Source organism: Clinocottus analis, unplaced genomic scaffold (genome assembly GCF_023055335.1).
Source record: "Clinocottus analis isolate CAN_PGR_092001 unplaced genomic scaffold, fCliAna1.0.p SCAF_12, whole genome shotgun sequence".
Classification (NCBI taxonomy): Eukaryota; Metazoa; Chordata; class Actinopteri; order Perciformes; family Cottidae; genus Clinocottus; species Clinocottus analis.
In genome coordinates, this window is record NW_027175843.1 from 13,842,751 (window position 1) to 13,863,978 (window position 21,228).

The 21,228-nt window shown below is 40.4% G+C and overlaps 1 protein-coding gene across 1 annotated transcript in view; it reads left to right on the top strand.

Moving 5' to 3' along the window:
• LOC137782586 (receptor tyrosine-protein kinase erbB-4-like) overlaps nucleotides 1-21,228 on the top strand; it is a 272,741-nt gene that overhangs the window by 160,568 nt on the left and 90,945 nt on the right. Inside the window, exons 4-5 of the mRNA XM_068571981.1 lie at nucleotides 16,038-16,169; nucleotides 19,013-19,078. Coding sequence (XP_068428082.1) covers nucleotides 16,038-16,169; nucleotides 19,013-19,078 — 198 coding nt within the window. The remainder of the gene's footprint in view (nucleotides 1-16,037; nucleotides 16,170-19,012; nucleotides 19,079-21,228) is intronic.

Below are 21,228 nucleotides of genomic sequence, written 5' to 3' on the forward strand. Positions count from 1 at the left end.
ACGTTATCTCTTCTATTATATCCACACATCGCTCCGGCGTACAGACTGGGTTTCTCGTCTGATTTACAACCCACTCTGCAACTGACCTCAGCCCGTTTCCTCAGAAGTTGGAGAAGACAGTGAATGTGATTGCTGATAAATAGCGTACTAAGTAGGAAAACAGTGCGTGGGCGGCTCTGCCTCTTCCTGAACAATGGATCCTTGTGCTGATAGGTTTCCTTCAGGCGCCCTGAACCTGAGGTCAGTTAGAAATGAAGCTTTTGACTTGCAAAAAAGATGTTAAGCTTTTTCCAATGCAGGGCTAAGTGGGGCATGCCGAGGCTAGCTCATGGTGTGTGCAACACAAGACCAGAGGTATTATTCACTCATTTTGAAGTTAAATCCAACCACACAAATATTTTAAGTGATGTAGGGTGGAGAGAGAATCTCTTGGTGTGTTGGCTGAATAACATTAAAGAGAATTGTTGTCCCTGTGTTCTGGTCACTTGTGTCATGTCCCACGGTGCCAACACTGCAATGTTTTCTTCAATTCTTTTCTGCCCTTCAGTGCAATGATAACATTAATTATTTCACTTATGATCTTTTGCACACAGGGAAGCATGAGAAATGAGATTTGAATGATTTATTAGGGAGCACCACCAAAGTGCCATGCATGTCCTCGTGGATGAGGGATGTCAGTAAAATGTGCTTTGAAATGATTTTGTATGCTTTTTTTCTCTATGGGGATGAGCTCCCAGTGCAAGATCGGAGTGGCGGCATGGTAGTAGCAGCTTGTTTCACACAGTTATTTCACACAAAGGCATACATTTTATATTCAAGCGTGATTACAAGTATGTCAAGAAGCCACTGAGGCAGCATGATAAAGACAATGTCATCAATTTGCGCTATCATTTCAAGGTTCTCTATGTATTGAGAGAGAGTGCAATTCATTCTGAGACTAAACTTTATTTGGATTTGTGAGCAAGAAGCCGAGCCCCGATGGTGTGTCTCTGCTGCTTCCAACCCCTCTTTCTAAATAATTCAATTGTCTCTCATTGTTCTCTTCAACTGTTCCTTCCTGGTGATCCCTCAGAGACGGAGGAAGCGACACAGCCTTCCATGACTGCACGCGCAGAAGCAGCATGTGCTTGTGTGTTATGTTCCATCTTGTATTCTTTCTTGCATGTTGCGCAACACTCGGGGAATTGCATTTGTACGATATCACCGGGCTCTTTTGCCAAGCCGGTCCTCTTCATTCTGGTGCCAAGTTGAAACCCGTGCCGGGGGAGCCGGGGCTGGACTCTGTGAGAAGCTGCTGTTTGATGTGCTATCCATGGCCTCGAGCCATGAAGTGGAGGGCAAGTTATGCACAACAGCCATGGTCTGAATCTGTTCATATGACTAACTGAGTTTCACCCGAGTACTTCTCGTTCTTGATAGTTGAGTAACATTTCTTTTCAAATGAAAAAAATATTCCAATCATATATTTGGTATGACAGCAAAACAAATGGAGGTCTCCAGTGCTCCGCTTGATTAGTCACCAAGACCTGGGGCCCGAATCAGTTCCTAATTTTCCATTTTAATTGTGTTCAGCTGTTAATTCCTGGGATATTGTATTAATGTATGTAATACCTAAGTGCATCTAAGTCGCCTTGCTATCAGCAAAAGTGATGCACTACGTCGCTCCTCCTTTCAGTTGCTTATTAACTGTTTTTTTTTCTGTTTTCGGGTCCGCTCGAGTCCACCGCATTTTGAAAAAGGCCCTAATTATTCTCAGGTGTATTTCTTATAAAATTCCATTCCCTTTTCATCAAATGGGGGTGGTGAAAAGGTCACATTGGTCCCAATTTGTTCTGTTGCAGTTGTCATCATTCTACTGTGTACTGCTGAGGAAGAATATATGCCCTAACAATCACATAGATCCACTATTGTACATCAAGCAGAACATCAAAACTCGTTCCTTCATTCAAGTGCTTTAGTGAGTCCGAGGCCAGCTTTCTCATTCATTACAAGGCCTTTGATGTTGCTGTCACATTGGTCCACCGTTCCTCTGCCCGCAGCTCCAAGGAGAAGTGTAAAATGATCAATATAATCCATCAGAACATATATAAGAGGATAAAACGTATTAACTACATATGGGGATAATCGAGGTAAGGCATAGTAAAAGGCCCTTTCAGCGCTGAAACCCACCCGCATTTGTACTCCAGTCGAAATTGCCTTAGGATGAAATCAATTTGTCGCTAGTATATTGTAGCATTGCACTTATTGATTTTTTTTTTTTGGTGCACTCTCGACGAGCTGTGAATGGACTCTCTGGATTTGAGGGGACCGGAGGATGGAGTGGAGGAGGTCTCTGGCTGAGCAGGGATAGGACTCCCTCCGATGCACCTTTCAATCAAGCTTAGCAAAGTTATCCTCATGAATATGAAATATAAGGCACAGTCAAGCTGGGAAAAAGTTGAGGGATATAGTGTGTGTGTGCACAAGGGTGTGTAGACGTGAATAATAAATAGTAAAAGACTCTTTGCTTCTGTGTGGAAAGTTTGGTTGTGTTGTTTGTTTGATATAACTTGACAAAAATATGTCAGATTGTGAGGAATCCCTTCCCACCTGAAGACAAAAAGCTGGTTACTGCAAGGTCACCCTTTCTTTTTTTTCTTTTTCTTTTAACGAGAGAAAGTTTAAATAAGTACTTTTTACCTTCTCTTCGATAGCCGAGCAAGGAAAAGGTTTAACAGAGCTACCTCCTGACATTCTCAAAGTTTCTAATATGTGTTGTGATGCATTCTGACCCGCAGTGTCTTCCTTCCTGCTTCAGCAAAAAATTGTAGGACTTCCGTGTGGATTCACATGAACCCCGGGCAGCTTCTGTGCTTTCACATGGTAATTACAGCCTGCTTCCCTGGCAAAATAATAACAGTCTCAATAAGGAGCACAACACAGATGAGCTTTCTGATTTAACGCATTTACTGGCCCCCTTCCTTTCCCTCATTTCATCCAGTATCATTTTTTTCAGATTTGTTTTGTGTTGTTGATTCATTTTTCTAACCACCCTACGCCTGCACTGCGTCTGTCCAAAATGAAGCATCCAATCTAAGGCCCCATCTGCTGAATGATCCTCTCTCGTTGCATGCATGTACACAAGCCTGTGTTTTACGCCAAGGCGTTATCAACTCCTTCATGGCCCATCTGCTCTCTCTTTATCTACCCCGTTTTCTGTCCTTCTTCCATCTCTTTATCCCTGTTTCCTTGGCTCTGTGTCTCTCATCATACTTTAGTTGGCTGTCTTGATTTGTTACATTGATGCCTTTCACACAAACGCACGCAATGTAATGTTGGTACCATTTTGTGCGCCGCTTGAGTACAGTCCTACTGTGTTCTCCAAAGCCTACTGCAGGCGTTTGATGGCGGAATCTCAGTGAATGCGCGCATCAAGTGCTGAACACGTCCTGCTCAGTGCACAACGGAGGCAGAGAAGGGATGAGATGGGATGGGGTAAAGTGAAAGTGACGATTTGAGTCAGTGTGTTTACCCCCAGACAAGTGACTGCTGAGAGGGGGGCACAACATTGCTGCCTTTTCCTGATCCCTAAGACTTTCATCCACCGTCTAACTTCTCGGGAAAGAAGGAGCAATTTTGCCGCAGGAGGCAGGCGAGATTGTTTCAGTGTCTCTTGCCTGGCAGCCCACAGACCTCAGGTCTCCTTCAATTGTGTATCTAATTGATTACTTCCAATGCAATTACTCCCGTGTCACACTCAATATTTCACCACACCAGGAAGGCAGCAGGAGGGACTTTCTTTTTGAAGGACGACATTCATATTGTCACATTTGTGAGCCCCTAATGTGCATCGTGGAGAGGCACATGTTAAATTGAAGTCCGGAACGGGCCTTCAGTGGTGGTTGGTGCTAATTGATTGTACTGTAACACCACTGTGTGACAGAGATAGTGAGACTAGTGAGAGCAACTGGTTGAGTTCTTATGCTGGAGGAACAATGGGGCTGAAATTCTGAACACATTTAATTTGTTTCTATTGTTTATCGTTTTGTTTCACAGAGCTAACCTGTCAAACATATTAAACATTTGTACTCACTTTTGATTAAATGCGAGGAATTTCCATACCGTTGGTTACCCCTGCACATGAAGACCCTTTCCTAGATCAGGAATGGTATCCTCCATAATGTCTCTCTTTTCTTATCTTATAATCCATCCTTTCATATTTTACTTTATTTTTTAGATGTAAAACTTAACTGGTACAATTGACTGGATTACTTTAGCCACAGGGCACATCCATATGTTGCCTTAAGGGAGCAATGCTCTTTTGTTGTACTTTTGTTATTCATTATTTTATTTAATGGTGCAATGTTTGACATTTGACAACCAGAGAATTACTAATTATCACCAACTCTCACTCTCTTGTTGGATGCATAGTGTCAAATTAAATGACGACTGCAGTTTAGGAAAAGAGTAACTGGCTAGAATTTTACTACAACTCATGTGAGTAATGACACACACAACTCATATAACTACAGCTAACATAACAAAATGTTCTTGTACAATTTTAGTTCACCATGCGATACAAACATTGGTGTTAACCGGAATTCCTGTGCTTGTTTGACCCATCCAGCTTGTGTGGAATAGTGGTAAGTTGCCCTGCGAGTGTAATAATGTCGGCGGTGTGTTGATATTGGAGTTATTGTGTCGCATACAGGCACTAAAGGGTGCCTAAGTGCATCGGTGTCAGACACCGAGGAGCACTGACCAAGCTGCGGTATTTAACTCGTTGTACATTGTCTAAGCTCATGATTGCATTTGGAAGCAACCTCGAAGGACTCTAACTATACTCACTGATTATAAATATTGTCCAGCTCAAGTCTCATCCTCTGCCTCACCTTTTGTAAGCGAGAGAAAATACAGTGTTGCCTAAACATGACTATACCCTCTTTTACCAATTTGCCTTCCAAACTGAACCGTTGCGGCCCACTGGGAGAGTCGACTTTCACCTCATTAAAAGTTAAAGTAGGCGTGGTAGGAATTTTAATGCCAATTAATAATAAAAAACAGTCTCTTCTTTTTCTCGAACATTTCCATCCCCCCGGGCTATGGCTTAGATCAGATAATATGTGCCATGATGTAGATGTAAATCTGGCTCAGAGACCAATAGAACGCTGTTCACCGAGTTCATATCTTGTCTCAAGTTGTTGTTTTGTTGTTCAGCAAAAGGTACAGAATGAGTCTTAAGATACCTGATTGCAGTGCAACCGATCAAGCGGCTGAAACAGCTCCTGAACAGGAGATATTTTGGTCCCAGGGAAGATAGTGCTTTGCTAATCAGAATCTAGAGATTCCACAGATGTATGCAGGTTGTTGGGTAAGACTTTGCGTCAGCACAGTACTTCAGAACTCAAAATAAACATTGAGTGTCTGTTTATGTTGTGAATTACTAGAATTATTGAATACCTCTCAATAAGGAACAAGAATATCAAGTGTGCAGGGTAGAAGTGCTAATCTCTATGAGACAAATCATCTATACCTGCTTTTAGCTTCACAGGCAACACTTGTTAGTCGGATAATGTCATTGTTGTTTTGTTTTGTTTTTTATGATGTGATTTGTTTGTTTCTAGAATATTACACATTTGATATTTTCAGCAGGTTAATATTTCCCTCTAAAAGTCAAAGAAAACAACAGTTGGTATGTGCAAACAATGGTCTCTGACGTTGGATTTGACATACTTTGTATGCCCAACTATCTGCCCTGACCTCCTTCTCTGGAGTGGTTGCAATGCTATTACTGTGATACACTGATTCCACCTTAAACAAATGACGAGTGCCCTCATTGTTTTTGGCAAGAACAATCTCGCCTGTCTAGCATATCAGCAACATGGGACCAATTTACATTATGTCAGTTATCTGGTGTTGTTGTACTGTACATGTTACCCATACCCATTTGAACACAATTTTAGATGCAGTTAAGTTCTCTAAAATACTTAAAACATGTATTTAATACTTATTAATTTACTGATTGTGTTAACACTGCTTAGTCAAACAAACATTTACAAAGAACACGTGAAAGGCTATGATGTGTAGGTCTAAAATTTCTTGTCCAGCATGTGCTCCACCTACTCCTTTTTATTTTTTATCCCGTTTCTGAAAAGTCTGCCATAGATATGATTGCAGATTCTGAACAAACACCATGGTTGTCATGTTTAGTTTCTGTCACTGGATGGCTGTCATTGTGGCTTTCCCATTTCGGCGCGTGGCTGTGCAGGCTTGACGTGCAGTTCTTACTTTGATTCTGAAGGCCAGACTGTGTTTCAGACAGGTCTTTGATGTCAGAGGCGATCAGTGCTCATCTCAGAGGAGGAGCAAAATGAGTAGGAAAGCAAGTGAAGTAGGAGCTGACTGGCAGCTCAGTGGGTCTCAAAAGCCACTGAGGAAAATGTCACTTTCTATCAACTTAGTTTTAAGGCCTAAATGGAGAGGCTACATGTGGACTTAGATGGGATAAAAAATGTTCACTGTTAAAGCTGTGAGGTGTTGAATAGATGAACAAGTTCTGAAATCAGTGTCTTTGAAAGTGGTTAGTGTGTATACAAGTTGTGTACTTATATTTGTTGTTTGGTTAATTATTTACTTTCATTTTCCATCCAACATGGTTGAGAATGTGTTGCTTTTCAAAAACTATAGACTTTGTGTTTAGAATAATGATTAATCTGTGAATCTTTCAGCATATTGTGTAAGCTGACAGGATACACAGTACATATTTAAACTAAGGATACAAGTCCTTAGATTTCCAGAGATAAACACCAATTTAAATTGCTATCGTTGAGGATTGCTTTCTACGAGTTTAAAAGAAGCAGTGCTCCCAAAACAATTTAATAACCTTGCCTCAGTGCCGACACACACATAAACACACAGATTACCCTCCGACGGTACGACTCCTCCTCTTTCTCCCCTGGCAGCTTAATAATTAATATGCTTATTTTTTGCCTCTTAGGCCGAAGCTTCGGGTAAGTGGAGCAGCTATTGATGGGGGCAGCGATGGGTAATGGGACATGAAAAGGACTTTTCCATTCATCTTGGTCTCCAGAGATATAGGGTGGGTGTTACTACATGCAACACCAGGCATGACGTCACCAAATAGCATGTTTTTATATTTGCCACCTCTCACCGTGGTACATTTATTTGTTGTGGTGCTAAAAAGATCTGGCTTGCATCTTTGGTATTTTTTCTGAAGCGCTGTGTTTCTACCACATCTAGCAGGTGTTGCCTCTTTGATAATGTCATATTCCTTTTTTTTTATTATAGTTTGTTATTGCAATAACCAGGCTGGGAGGCAGATTGTATTGCTCATAAACAGAAGTTGGTTTGGTCATGGATGTGGTTTGAAAGCATCTGCTCCACATTTGTGTTCTGAGACGATGTAATGTTGACGTTAGACTCCTTAAGGTCAAATGTGTTCGGACAAAATGTTTAAAATGTCTGCCGACATCACCTTTTAATATTACAGAGAGACAGAGAAGTTTATGCAAGAATGTTGATCATTGGCAAATATTTAATGGTTTGCTGGTACTTACATTTACAATGCAGTATTTTCTGTAATACATTGACATGTCTAAACTAGCGGTTCCCAAACTCAAGAATGTCGCGGCCCAATTTGAAATCTGAAAATCCCAAAGATTTTGTCGACGAGGGAGTTGGGGGGGGCCGTGTGGCGGAGGCCGTGAGTCCAAACCGAAATGAGTGACAAACTTACGTATAGTTTGTACAATGTACCGCATGGGAAGGTAAAAGTGTTTACCTCTTCTAAAATGCCACTAAGGGCTGGTCGCTATAGAGAGGAGATAAATGGGATGGGGCACACATTTCAGTCTGTTTAGGAAGGCATGGAAGTCACCAAAGTGCCATAAATTGTTGTGTAACAAATGAAAGAAATAGCGCTTAAGAGAGCGATTCAATCATCCTCCCCACTGAATGCATGGCCATCTTAAAATGAAATCAGTTCATGTTTGATTCTAGAAATAAAAATGATGGAGGGTAAAGTGTTTTACACACTCCTCTTTTGCGGTTCTGGAGTGACACTGCTCCTCTCCCAGCTGTTGTAGTAGTGACTCATAACAAGTAGCAAAGCAAGCAGCTTATGTGACATCAGCTCTGAACCATAAAACACTGATCTGACTAAAACATCTATCACAACCCTGTTATTGAAATAGCAATCTACACAATTAGGTGTAGCTTTGACAGCTATGGGTTACTTCTAAATGATTCAGTTTAAATCTTCTTTACAATTTTCTGGGTCGACTTTCCCACCTTGGCTGATTCACACCGCATACAAGTGCTGTGTGAACAAAGTGAGGGCCTCGGCCAATAGTGTATTCCTTAATGTCTCTCAGTAGGCCTGGAAAAACAAGGCCTCAATGACATGTGGTTGCCTTAGCAAATAATGAACTGATGAAAGCCAGCTCCCTCCGTGGTAAAACCAGCATACTTGGTATGCTTGTGGTAAGATATGCTCTCTTTCCTCTCAGTCTTTCCATCTTTCCTTCTCTTTCTCTCAGACCCTTTTAGTTTTGCCCATTCCAGAGAGCATGGCTCATTTTAATTCAGCTGGCAGGCTGATCACACATCAGCCTTGATAAGCCAAGCGGCCTTAAGCAGCAGCAATTGAAGGTCCTTTTTTTAATCACTCACGTGTTTTTCCTCCTTGTCAATAATTGTTGTCTTTTTTTTTTGTCTCTTCCTTTAATTGTTTTCATGCTTTTGTTTTTCTTTACTTTTTAGATATGTCTTATCTTATTACAGTATGGTTGTCTCTCCCTCCTCTGTCCTACCCATAATGCTCAGATTACCAGGGCTTTATCACAGTTTAAGTTAAATAACCATAACAATCCTGTCTTTGCTCTTCTCAGCTTTAAGCAGATGCTTTTCCCTGCTATGTTATAATTCCATAATCCCCAAATCTCCACCATTTTTCATAAAGACTCATAGGAAACAATTGCATGAGGGATGGGCCAAATTTAATCAGAAGCCTGTGAATGCAATTATCTTGGTAGAGGAGAGGCGTATGTTTGGGGGATGAGACCGTGGCTGGCGCCCCCAATGCCAACAACTATACCTCAACAAATATTTCAACATTTCTCCTTCAGAGCAAAAAACACAAAGGGGAAAAAGGACATGTCATTTTTAAGATTTGTACATTGTATTCATTTGAAAGGTTGACAATTAATGAAAAAATGCCTTCTTTTAACAGCTTGAATCAAATCAATTTAAGACAAGTTCAGTTTTTATTTTGACTGAAATGTCTTTATTTTGAGTTTGAAGAGAACAATATGAGTGGCCTTATACAACAATAATCTTTACAAAAGACAAAAACATAAACTGCTTAATTGTTGTATGTATAGATACAGCAGATGAGTTTTGATGAAATTGAGAAAAGTCAGACATTAATTATCTGTACGCTATACGCTATGTACAATGTCTAGTTTCTTTATCGAATATAATTTTTGTATGCGTTGACCTATTTAAAATTGCCTTTATACAACATTTTGCAATGTGTTTACCACCCAATCATTAGACTGCCAGGCAGGAAAGAAATAGATCTTCAAAATTCAAGGGTGGGCACGAGTTTGAAATTGAATGGTTTTTGCATTGAGATGGATGAGGTTGTTCATTACTCCAAAAACTGCACAGTGTGAACAGCACGCGACGCCGTGTGCTGCCGTGCCCACTCAGCCATGAATGTCAGTCACCATGTTAAAATTAAATGTGCATCCAATGTGTGGACCTGTGTGTTTCCGTATGCATATGCAGCGACATAGGCAGACATACTGTGAATTCTTAACATGAGTACTCATGTACTCAAGAAAATCACTCATCTCATGGCTGTGCTCTTCTCTGTTCAATCTTTTATATCTTCCTATAGCTTTCATTCCAGTTTCATTTCAATCTCCTCACATGGTGCCATGCAGTTGTTTGGGTCTTACGATGTTTCTCTCTCTGTAAATCTTTTCAGATCTCTGTCTTCTACCAACACATCAATGCAAGACACATATTGCACACACACACACACACACAGCCCACGCTGCTGCTCTTGACCGCAGTGTGTTCAGAGACAGTCTATTCCCAACGCTGCCATCTCTCTGGTGAACCTCTCCGAAGCGCTTTTATGTAGTCAAATTAATGCAGTTGTTCTTTTCAGGTCAATAGTTAAACACATAAAAGTGCAATTACATTTGAATGGTTACCACTATTTCGCTTGGGACTGCGTTAACCGTGTTAAAATTGCATGCCGTTTGTGTGGGAGGTACTCCATCCGATGACCTTCAAGGAGATGTGAAGTTTGTGATGCATGCTGCTAGACATTTCACTCACAGTAAAGGATTAAAATGTTAATGACACTGAATATGACATTTTATCATAATCCTGGATTGGAGAGCATTGCAATTGTCAAACCTGGTTCAATATAAAAGTGCCTATTAGTCTCTCTTAATGTCCGATTTCATGAAATGGTCCATATGAGCCTTGTCATATACTTTAAGTCAAAGATGACACTGCGGTTTCTAGCCTGATGGCTTAAGGTGTGCAACATGATTTTCTGTTTATAGTCTCTTTCAGACTTAAGAACTATAAGTAATATTTCAGTTGTAATATATTTTGTGAAACTCAGGCCTTAGAATGCCATCAATTGGTCAATTGTCTGTCAGAGACATAAAGCTGTGTGTCATCAGCATAGCTTTGGAATAAGATAGATCACCAAAGAGTAACAACTATGGACTGATGGGACCCTCTACCAATTGTAAGAGTTAGAGTCAGTTTAATTTTCACATGGAGTACTGGTGCTCAGCCTGAGAAAATAGTTGTTTAATGTCCTAACTAAGTAAGTTCTGGAGCTGCTTTCAAAAGAATTACAATTCCAAGTCAGTACGTCCCGTTCTCCTTTGTTCAATTAAAATTTTGACTTATATTTTTCTAAATATGTCTGATGTGAGGGCCTCCAGCAATGCAAAACTTCTGACCCTTGAAGGACATCACAAGTTTTGTTTTTCGAGAGGTGGTCATTTCTTCTTTTTTTTTTACATTTGTTTTTACAAAGAACCCTATGTCAAAAGAGAATATCTTCAAACAGACTATTTAAAACAAGTTGGTGAATGTATGCTCAGCATGTGTACATAAGGTTTGCATTGGTGAGTGAGTTCCTTCACCATCTTCAACAGGAACAAAAACATATCCACAAGCATAGGACATATCTGATGAAAATCTCTCCCAAAAATATAACAGCTTCTCTGATGTTCTTTCTCTTCCATACACAAATGCACACACCATTTTGGCACGCTCATGCATATACATTTCCCTTTTTTTTAATCTTAAACTTTTTTTCACCACTAGCGTACAAATACAAGTAAATGCACACATGCTTCACATCTGGGTTCTGTAAGCATTTCCTTGGCAACAGTGGGGACTGGAGGGCAGGGATGGAACTGTGCAGCAGCGGCAGATGATGGATGGGAGGGGAGATCACCTATTTGTTGAGCAAAGGCAGAGATTTGCTGTCCTGACATCGCCTGTCGACAACGGAGCAACTCAGAGAACAGTGATTGACGCAGTGCTATGCTGAAACATGGCCACAAGAAAATGTCTTCTCCTGAAGCTTATTGTTGCGTGTTTACCAATTTAGTTTGAAGTGTATGTGTTTTCAGTCGTAGTGCTGGAGATGCTGTGGCCTCTGGGGTGGGTTCATCAAATAGTTCTATTAACTGATTCATGCATCATCTATTCAACCTTTGCAACCATATTCGAGACACTCTTTACATATTCTTCCTTTCTCATTATTTTTTCAATAGCCGTTCGTCTATCATGACAGATGAATGGATACACTGATGGATGATGGCTGAAAAAATAGATGTCATTCATTCTCCCATCATAACGTCCATCACTCCAAGTAATTTATTCTCCATTCGTCCGAACAGCACGTACAGTCAATTAATTTGCCCAACTGCTTACTCACGTACTTTTTCATTTATTTCTTTATTGATGATTGGTACATGATGAAGATGTTTTTAGTATATTTCTTTTTGTGTTTGGACTGTACATGTGTGCCAATCTCTTATTTTCGGTATTTCTGGTATTTTGAGTGCATCCGAGCAACACCTTAAGCCTTCCACTACTGCTGGGAGTGTACAGCAGGATCTGCACCCCAGCATTTAGCCTCTTTGACCCAGAATGCATCCTCATCTTCCCACTGAGTTTTTTTCCCTCTGTTGCACTGAGCTAATAGCAGCGCTCAGCCGAAACCAAGTTGAAGATCTTGGACTCGATGAGACAACACAGTGGAGACCCAGTGTAAAATCCCAAGTCGCATTGCTCGAGGAGAGGAGAAACGCCTATCTTTCTCTGATTGAATACCTGTTTATCTACTGTAATTGCCCAACTGTTGCTAACTCTGTATCTAACTCTTCAAGCCGACTAATTATGTGTGCATTCCTTGCTCTGAGGAACTGAAGTTTAGATATCGAGTGAATGTGTTTTCCTTTGAGTATTGATGGTAGTAGTTCAGAACATGGATCTTCCTCAGTATACAAAAGAATGAACACTAGTGAGAATATCTGATATCCTCCAACACTGGAGCAAGTCAACCATTCATTATACTACTTCTGTTTTCCTACATATTTCTTCATTAAACAATCCCCTAAACACGTATTAATTCACTCTCAGAAACTCATTAATATGGATTTATTTCTGATCATTGGTATGGTATTTGCCTCCCAGTCTTAATCAAACTCGTCCCCACACTGCAATAAGAAAGTAAAAAAAAATCACAACAAGCGATTACCATCAAAATAATTGCCTGCATACATTTGTTCTGCCTCCTTGAACTTCATATTGTTTTCGTCCAGCGGTCATGTGGCCTGATATTGAAGATTGTTGCGCCTTTTTTGAAGCCATGCACTCATTCAGAGACCCTTGGAGTGGTTCTGTGGATAAAGTGGAAGGGTAGGGGGCAGTTTGGAGACACACGCTGTAGATACGTGAACAAACTAATTAAAGCATTTGCTCTACCCACTGAACAATCAACAACAGAAATTAACCATTGATCTCCCCCTGGTCATCAACTGCACACCCAGCAAATGTGCAAGCCAAGCATTTACTGGTAATGAAAAAGCAAAGCGTGGATGAGTTTTGCACAATTTTGTAGGTATTATGTAATATCAGATTGTTAATTATAAATATATTGGTGACGGCTGATATGGGAAATTAAGACAAAGCGCCACCTTTGAGCCAATTACACTGTTGTCCATCGTGAACTTGGTCATGACACGCTGCAGATATGCTGCAGATAGTGCGTGTCACAATGCACTATGTGGTCTAGAATTATTACAAGATGCTGGAGGCCTCTGGATGGTGCTGAGGGTCACTTGTAAAAATGTTGTTATACAATGTGTTTGAGAGTGTGAATGCTGCTCAGGTCCAGCTGGAATTAGTAAAAACAACTTGTCCCACTTGTTTAGCACGCACAGGAACCATGGCAATTGTCTGGAATTCAACTATTTTATTTACATTTACCTTTTATTTACATTTCCTTATGTTTACAATGTCCTTTGTTGGATCCACAAAAACAGTGGTTATATCTTTGTGGCATGATGATGAGTTTACAGACATATCTCCTTAACCGATGATGATCCACAGCAAATCTAAAGTTCCACTGGTACTTACAAATATTCAAGATGAAATACTGTACAGTAAAATAAAGACTGTGGTGCACATCCATCATCATTGTGTGCTTCTTCTTCTTTGTCAAATCCTTGTACTTGTTTGCTGATGTCCTTATGTCTAAGTCTTTAGCAGAAGAGCGAGCCTTTCCTTGTTTGAGTGTGTAAGCGACACAATGATCAAATGTAAGGACTTGGCAATGATTCTGTTGTTGTTCAGTGAAAATCAGAGACAAGTAGAACAATAGAGTGAATTATGTCTCAAATGGGAAATGCTTGCCTTCATTCATTCTTAATATATTTATTTTTCCACAAATGGCATACATTTTGAAGGACTTTCAAAGCCTATTGGAACCTATATAAACTGTAAATGTGTCTTGGACATGTTTACACATAGATTTGACTTATTTTGGTACCAATTTGAATGCCCATGCACTTGTATCTTGCTTGAACAGGGTTGAGATGTCCTGCTGTTGTTTATTTTTTTGTCATCCCTGCTTTGCTTTGTCTGTTGGCCATTGCTTTACTTTGCAGCATCGTATTGTGTAAACAATTTGAATTTGAGACGCGGCCTCCTCCGATCCTAGCGATATCCCCCCTGTGGTGAGAGGCAGAATTCATTTGTCTTTATTTATCTCTTTAACTGCCACTGCACATGCAGAAAGCGGGGGAGGGGTGTAGGTAACACCCCCCCACCACCACCTATTATTCAAGGAACATCATTTAATTAGGCTTTTGTGGGACAATATTGTATTTAGCTGTTTCAGTGTGGTGCTTGCAGGGCGTCTTGTGTGTGATTATGTGTCTCATCGGTTTCAGCCCTGTGTCAGTAATCTGTCTGTAAGGAGATAGAGAGCACACAAGCTCTGTAAATAATGCAAATTTGCTACTGGGCCTCACTTTGTCTTTCTTTCCTGCCATCCGTCTCTCTGTGGCATCCTTCCATCTTTGTCTCTCTTTCTTTCTTTCTTTTTCTCACTCTTTCTCATGTAACAGTCAGTGTGTATGTGTGTGTGTGTGCGTGCGTGGGTGTGGGGGCGTGCGCGACAAAATGAATCAAACCTTTGACGATCATTGGATCATTGGATGGATGATACATATTTTGATGGAGTTATGACTTACCAAAATCTTTGATGAATTATAAAACAGAGGCTGGTGTCCCCCTTTAGGGTCTAAAAACCCAGATGGATTTTGCATTGTGATGGTAGGAAAAACTGTAATGGTGGCATTATGACACTGCTTTGTACTGACTGCCTCAGTACAACAACCATCGTCAGATGTGTGTGTCGCAACATCAGATCCTCGTGTTGAAACCCAACCCTGCTCAACCCAAGAGTTGAAGGGTTAAAGTGCCTTTCATATCTAGTGTTAAAAAAAGTAATAATGACCATTATAATAAGGTTTGTAATCATTGAAATATAAATGCTATACTGTTGTATGCACTCACCAATAAAAGATGAAGTTGGCCAAAACACAAAGTGTGGCTCGCCATATAGCTGAAATGCATGGATGTTGTTTGTGGTATTACTTGCGGTGACACGGTCCTCACACAGTGTCCATTACTCAAGAGCTTCCCTGAGATCTCTGGCCACTATTTCTCCCGTGTGGTCATCTGAGAAATGGCCTGCCTGTAAACACCAACTGCAGAGTCCTGTCGAGGATGAAATGTACTGTCAGTAACATAAAGGGATGTGTCGTTCATCTCAACCACATATTTGCTGTTGTATTGTACGATACACTGTGAATTTTCTTCTCTGGTGTTTTTGGCTCGGCGTTTCGCTCTTTGTGTCAAATGCACAAAGCCACGAAACCCCTGTTTATCCTCTGTGTAAATTGGAAATCTGTGCACAGGTGAGATACAAAGGCAGCTGCTGTGTTCTTTCCTCTCTGTGATTATTTATCAGATGGTGTTTCCTGCATAAGTTGTAAAAGAGATAAGCGCTGTACCACGTCCATGTAACCCATGCCCCTCTTTTAGGTACAACCTCCTGTTTTTGTCGTTGCCGGTTGGAGTCCTTATCCTGTTCATTATTAGCCCTGCTCTGTGTCCCATTCACTCTCCTTCATGTTTTCTTTTGTGTCGCTGCCTTCAAGCACATGTTCTGCCTGCAAGCTACGTCCGAAAGACATTTTACTATCATCACTCGATATGTGCCGTTGTATCCCACAACCCCTATGTCAGTTGTGAGTTCTAAAATTAAGAGGGCACAAAGAATTGGCAATTAAAAATCACATTAGGAGCCTGCTAACAGGATTGCTGAATTAGTTGCATCCTCCAGGCAGAAACAGTTAAGTACTAGGGAGGCCCTGTGTGTATCTGTATCGACTGTGTGATCTCTCTCTTCTCCACAGAGATCCTGAGTGGAGGTGTGTATGTTGACCAGAACAAGTTCCTCTGTCATGCGGACACAATCCATTGGCAAGACATTGTCAAAAACCCCCGGATGCATCCTTTGGTGGTACCCTCCAACAGCAGTGTCACGTGTAAGTAAGCCAAGGCATGAAGACTTAACTTGACTTTTTTGAGAGCCATTCTGTTGTCCCTCACTCAGATGTTTATACTCATTCAGATACTTGGAGTAGCATTTACCTATTTAGCATTATATTTAATTATTACAATAGATATGTTCTTTACGTATTAGAATCGATGCAGCACAACAAGGGATATTTTGGCATTTTTCAACTATTTTAAACTCTTTCTTTCCCCACATACCGACCCTTTCTTTCCCAAAGATTTAAAAAATGTTCCAATCACTTTTACATTCCTCACTGCCAGTAAATGAAGTTTTAATTATTTTGTCTCTTCAAAACAGTGACAGTTTTGCACTTTGCAAGTTTTCTCACATGCCATTTCATATATTTCTTCGCTTTTAAGGCTGTGTAACTTGCTGATAAGAATAGCTCACGACTACTTACAGTGTGCTATGACTACATTGCAGTAAAGAATTGTGATCAACAGCAGTCGGCTCCACCTAAAGGTTCCTGAGCGGACTCACGTATAGGCTTTCAAAAAAATACTTTGGTTTCTACATGCCTTTTTAATAAAGCAGCATGAGCAGGTAAATTGTGGCAAGGGAAATGGTCCCTCTTGAGAACGTCTTAACCTCCTCCATTGACAATAAGTAATGAGTGTGAGCAGCAAAACATTGTCATTATAAAACCACCCCTTGACCCAATTCTGTCACTCTGCTTACCCAAACAAACCACAATAATGGCTTGCTCACGTCACTTTAATGGCCTACTGGAGCTAGCAAGGAAGACGTGGTAATAAATGCTTGGAATTATGAAAAGATTTAGTTGGGTAAAAGAAACACTTAATCTGTCAAAGGGTAGGAGGGAGTGATGGTTGAGGTGGCTGTCAGTGAAGAAAAGAGGCCACCTCTTCTGACCCATTCGCTGACTTAACCTCTTAACACACTGCTTTTGTTATTTGTTAATGCTCAAGCTGTTTGACATTTTTAATCTGTTGTTGTTGTTTTTTTCTTCTTTTCTTTAAGCTGTCTCGCTTCTTTGCAAATACATAATTACACAATAATGAAACACATTCTCATTCTAGAAGAAAATAAAGAGACAGCCTATGCATGTGCTCTCTGATTTCCTCTCACAGCGCTGGCTGAAGGCGTCAAATGCAGATTAAGAGCTCTCAGCATTGATATTCTGCTCAATCACTCTCCTCCCTGCAGCCCTGTTAGCCCTGGTCCGACCCTTACTCCTGTGCAAGTCTTCTACTCCGTCAAAAGATCATGGGTCTCCAAACCTGTAATCCACAATTGAGAACATAATCTTCTTTGGGGACACACAAGATTTACACTGTTATTACTTGTGACTTGTCTGTGCCACTGTTGTTGTGTATCTTGGTTCACATCTCAAAAACAGGACAGGTTTTTGAGTCCATGCCCCGTTGATTCGGTTGAAAAACTGGCATCAATTTTTTTTAAACTCCACAACAGCCTTGGCACGGCAGGATTCCTGACATTTCAACCTTAGAGGCTGTTTTAAGAAAGCTGTAAAAGATTATGGTGCAGGAAGAGAGCCGGACAGGTTTATTCTAGGTCACTGAGAATTTATATGATGAGATAGTGAAGACCTTGAACACTAAATGAAAACTCTTTGTCTTGACTTCACAGGGCGAACAGAGATATAAGTAAGTGCATCTGAGATGTTGCATACTTGGCGCTGTCAGACAGCCACTTATGGCTGGTTGACATTTGTATTATGATCCTGTTTGTGCGCTGCTTTTCATGCAGTCAAGGCTGTCGACCTCTCTTTCTCGAGCTTTGTCAAAGTGCTAGTTTGAGGGGAACAGACTGTAGAAGCAGAGAAAAGCAGAGGGCCAGGCAGGAAAAAGACAAAGAGCGACAGGGATAGACTATAAGTGAAAGAGAGCCACAGAGGAGTAATGAATCAGTGAGGGGTGGATTGAGGATGAAAGAGATGAAATGTGTGGTGAAGAGGGGCACAGACGAGGAAGAAGAGAAGGGAAGAAGATGGAGAGGATTGTGATGGGGCATAGAGTATCGATGCTAATAGCTCTCATCTGGAGAGGCTGATGGACAGAGGACAGCACTTCTGCACTTATCCAGGCTCACTTCCCCCGCAGTCAATTACGAGACAGTCAATTAAGTCCTCCAAAAAAAACCACACAAAAAACCCAGGAAGGCTCTGAGGGTATAATACGGCTTTCTACTGGTGCTTTCTGCTGCTTTACTGCTTTTATCCCACCCTACTCTGTGCTGGTTTCATGCCAGGCTGATTTAGGGTACACATACATACTTATTTTCAAAAAACTGTTATTTATGTTTTCATGACTGGAACAGCACATGCAATCAGAGAGGCTGTGTTGTTACTAAAATATGGCAAGTTTCAGCATCTTTGTTTGAGAAAACCGGTAAAAAATATTACTTGTAGTGAAAGCAATCAGTAAAAAACTGTCCTTTTGAATAGAATCAATGCATAAACATACCATCTTCATACAGTATAATTAACCACAAAGCAGTCCTGTAATTTATTCAAGCACCTACATTTCTTGCAGATTGCCAGATTCTAATTATAATGATGATAAAGCACTCAAAAAGATGCTTGAAATGCATTTAAAATGAAGCACACACAAAACACATCCCATGTACTTAAAGGGGAGCCGAAGGAACATCTACAACCTCGCTTTAGTGGAGTGCGTGATGCCAGACGTACTCAGCTCACTGCCTTTAGCCCATTTTAAGGTTCAGCTAATATGGATTTTGAAGGCTGATATTGATCATATTTTGTGAATAAGTAACTGTTTGCCAATGTAACATGCCAATCATCTCTTTCCTTGAACTTGTCTGCAGGTCAAAAGTGCAATCGTTCCTGTAACGGCCGTTGCTGGGGACCCAAAGGGGACCAGTGTCAGAGCTGTGAGTACATTACTATTATTAGCTGAAGACACCACATGGCCCTTTAGTGGCATGCTCTCAATCACATCTAGTGTAGTTTTAGAAAAGCCTTCACAGTATTGTATGTGTATTTGTATGCTTGTGACATTTACATGTGTCAAAGCTTCAGATCACTCAACTTAAGGAACTTACTGATATGTTAAGAATGTATTTGTATGTGGCCATTAATGTTGTCAAAGTTACAGAGTAATATTTAAATGACCTGCCTGGGAAAATGTATTCCATACTGCACTTTTTATTTTGTAATTAATATGCCTTTAATGTAATCACATAAAAGCATTTGTTGAAGTTTGTATTCAAAAGGAAAGAAAGATGTTTTTCGTCAAAACCCATCAGAAGCTAATTTTATGACAATTACATGTGTTTCATCATGTCCAAAGCTTACTGTGGCATCAGCCACTCCGAGATAAGATGCAATTATTTTTATTAACTATTGTTTCCAAATATATATATATTTAAAAAATGGCTAAAACTCCAGTCAAACCTTTAAAAGCCCATATCAACAAAACATATTTACAGATAAGAAAAACAAATTTTATCCAGCTTGGTAATTCACTTGGACGTCACCTCTATTGGTTTTTATATTTGATTATTTGAGGCAATATCCAAATGATGAAGATAGTCGCTTATGCATGGTGTCATAATCCAGTGCAAAATCATTGGGATGAAGGTATCGTGCCGATTGTGAGAAATAGTTACATCAAATGGAGGGTAACGTTGGTGCAGGCCGAGCACTGAAGTTGCACTTGAATTGGACGATTGCCATCAGCTGTTAGCGCTCACCATGATTGGCTCATTTACAGCTGTGTGTGTTTTAAGACGCACCTGTTCACGCAGGTGCACAGCACATACATTATAACATTACACTTTGAACTATTACTCTGACGATCATGTTCATGCCAACATTATATATTATATTTGTTTTCCTTTCATTATTGAAGGTCTTGTGTTTCCTCGGGCAAAGAGACGTATGTAATTAATTATTAGTCTTATGAACAATTGTGTTATGACATTTATAATATCTTGGCTGACATTTACAAAGAAGGAATGCTTGCCTTTTTTTTTTATTTTCTCCACGACATCATGGGAATTTCTTTACATCCTAAACAAAAAGTCAATGACATTTTAAGTAATACAAGCCTTTCTGAAGCATGTTTAAGTATGTTGTTACTTTACAAATCAAATTAATCGTGGGAGAATGGTAGTTTGTATGTTTTCAGGAAAGCTTCAGACTTGTCAATGGGGCAGCTCCGAACAGGTATTCACAAGCCCATGGCTGTGGAAATACCAGCGCCTCCAGCACACTCAGGCACATATCAACACCCAACAAGATCCCTGGACCCCAACACATCTTCCCTCCTGCTGGGACCTTCTAGCTCATGGCAGCTGGGAGATAGTGTGCGAATGATCCACTACTGAGTTTATCAGCAGGGAGTGGGCATCCTTGTTATTCCCTCTCCGTCACTCATTTTCTTAGGCTTTCAATTTTCAGTCAGTGTGTCTCTCGCTCTAGCACTACCCACTTTGCTGTCTCTATTTGCCTGTTGCACAGTGCACAACACATTGTTCATATAGGAAAGTCGGTATCAGAGCTACAGACCTAAGACAACAGACATGTGTCGCATTATGCATTTGTTTTTTGCAGATGACCTAAACCAAGGAATAAAAGGAATCAAATATATAATCATTTTACTTTTGCGCCTCCAGGTCCCAACAGGTTCTCTAAACCAAACCACAGAAGATGCTACTTATCGTTTCCTTGTTGTGGGGCTCCAGCACCAAATGCTTTCTAAAAAACCTCAAATATTTACATTTTTAAAAACCTTTACAGTTGTGTCATTTTCACTCAGTCTCTCTGGACTGGATAGGCAAATGAATGCAGCAAAAGTTAAGTTTCTGGGGAAATATCCTCTCTGCCCACGCTAGTATTGTCACGTGTTCTCGTCTAGCACTGCCATAGTATGCTTTGTGTTTACAATGTATGTCTCAATCCCTGCTTAAGAGAAACTAACACTAAATGTAAATATGTAGGAAGTGGGATGCACAAGTGGTGTTGACCTATCCATCTACCCAGAACTGTTATCCAAGAAGTCAACTTGTGTCTTTGCTTT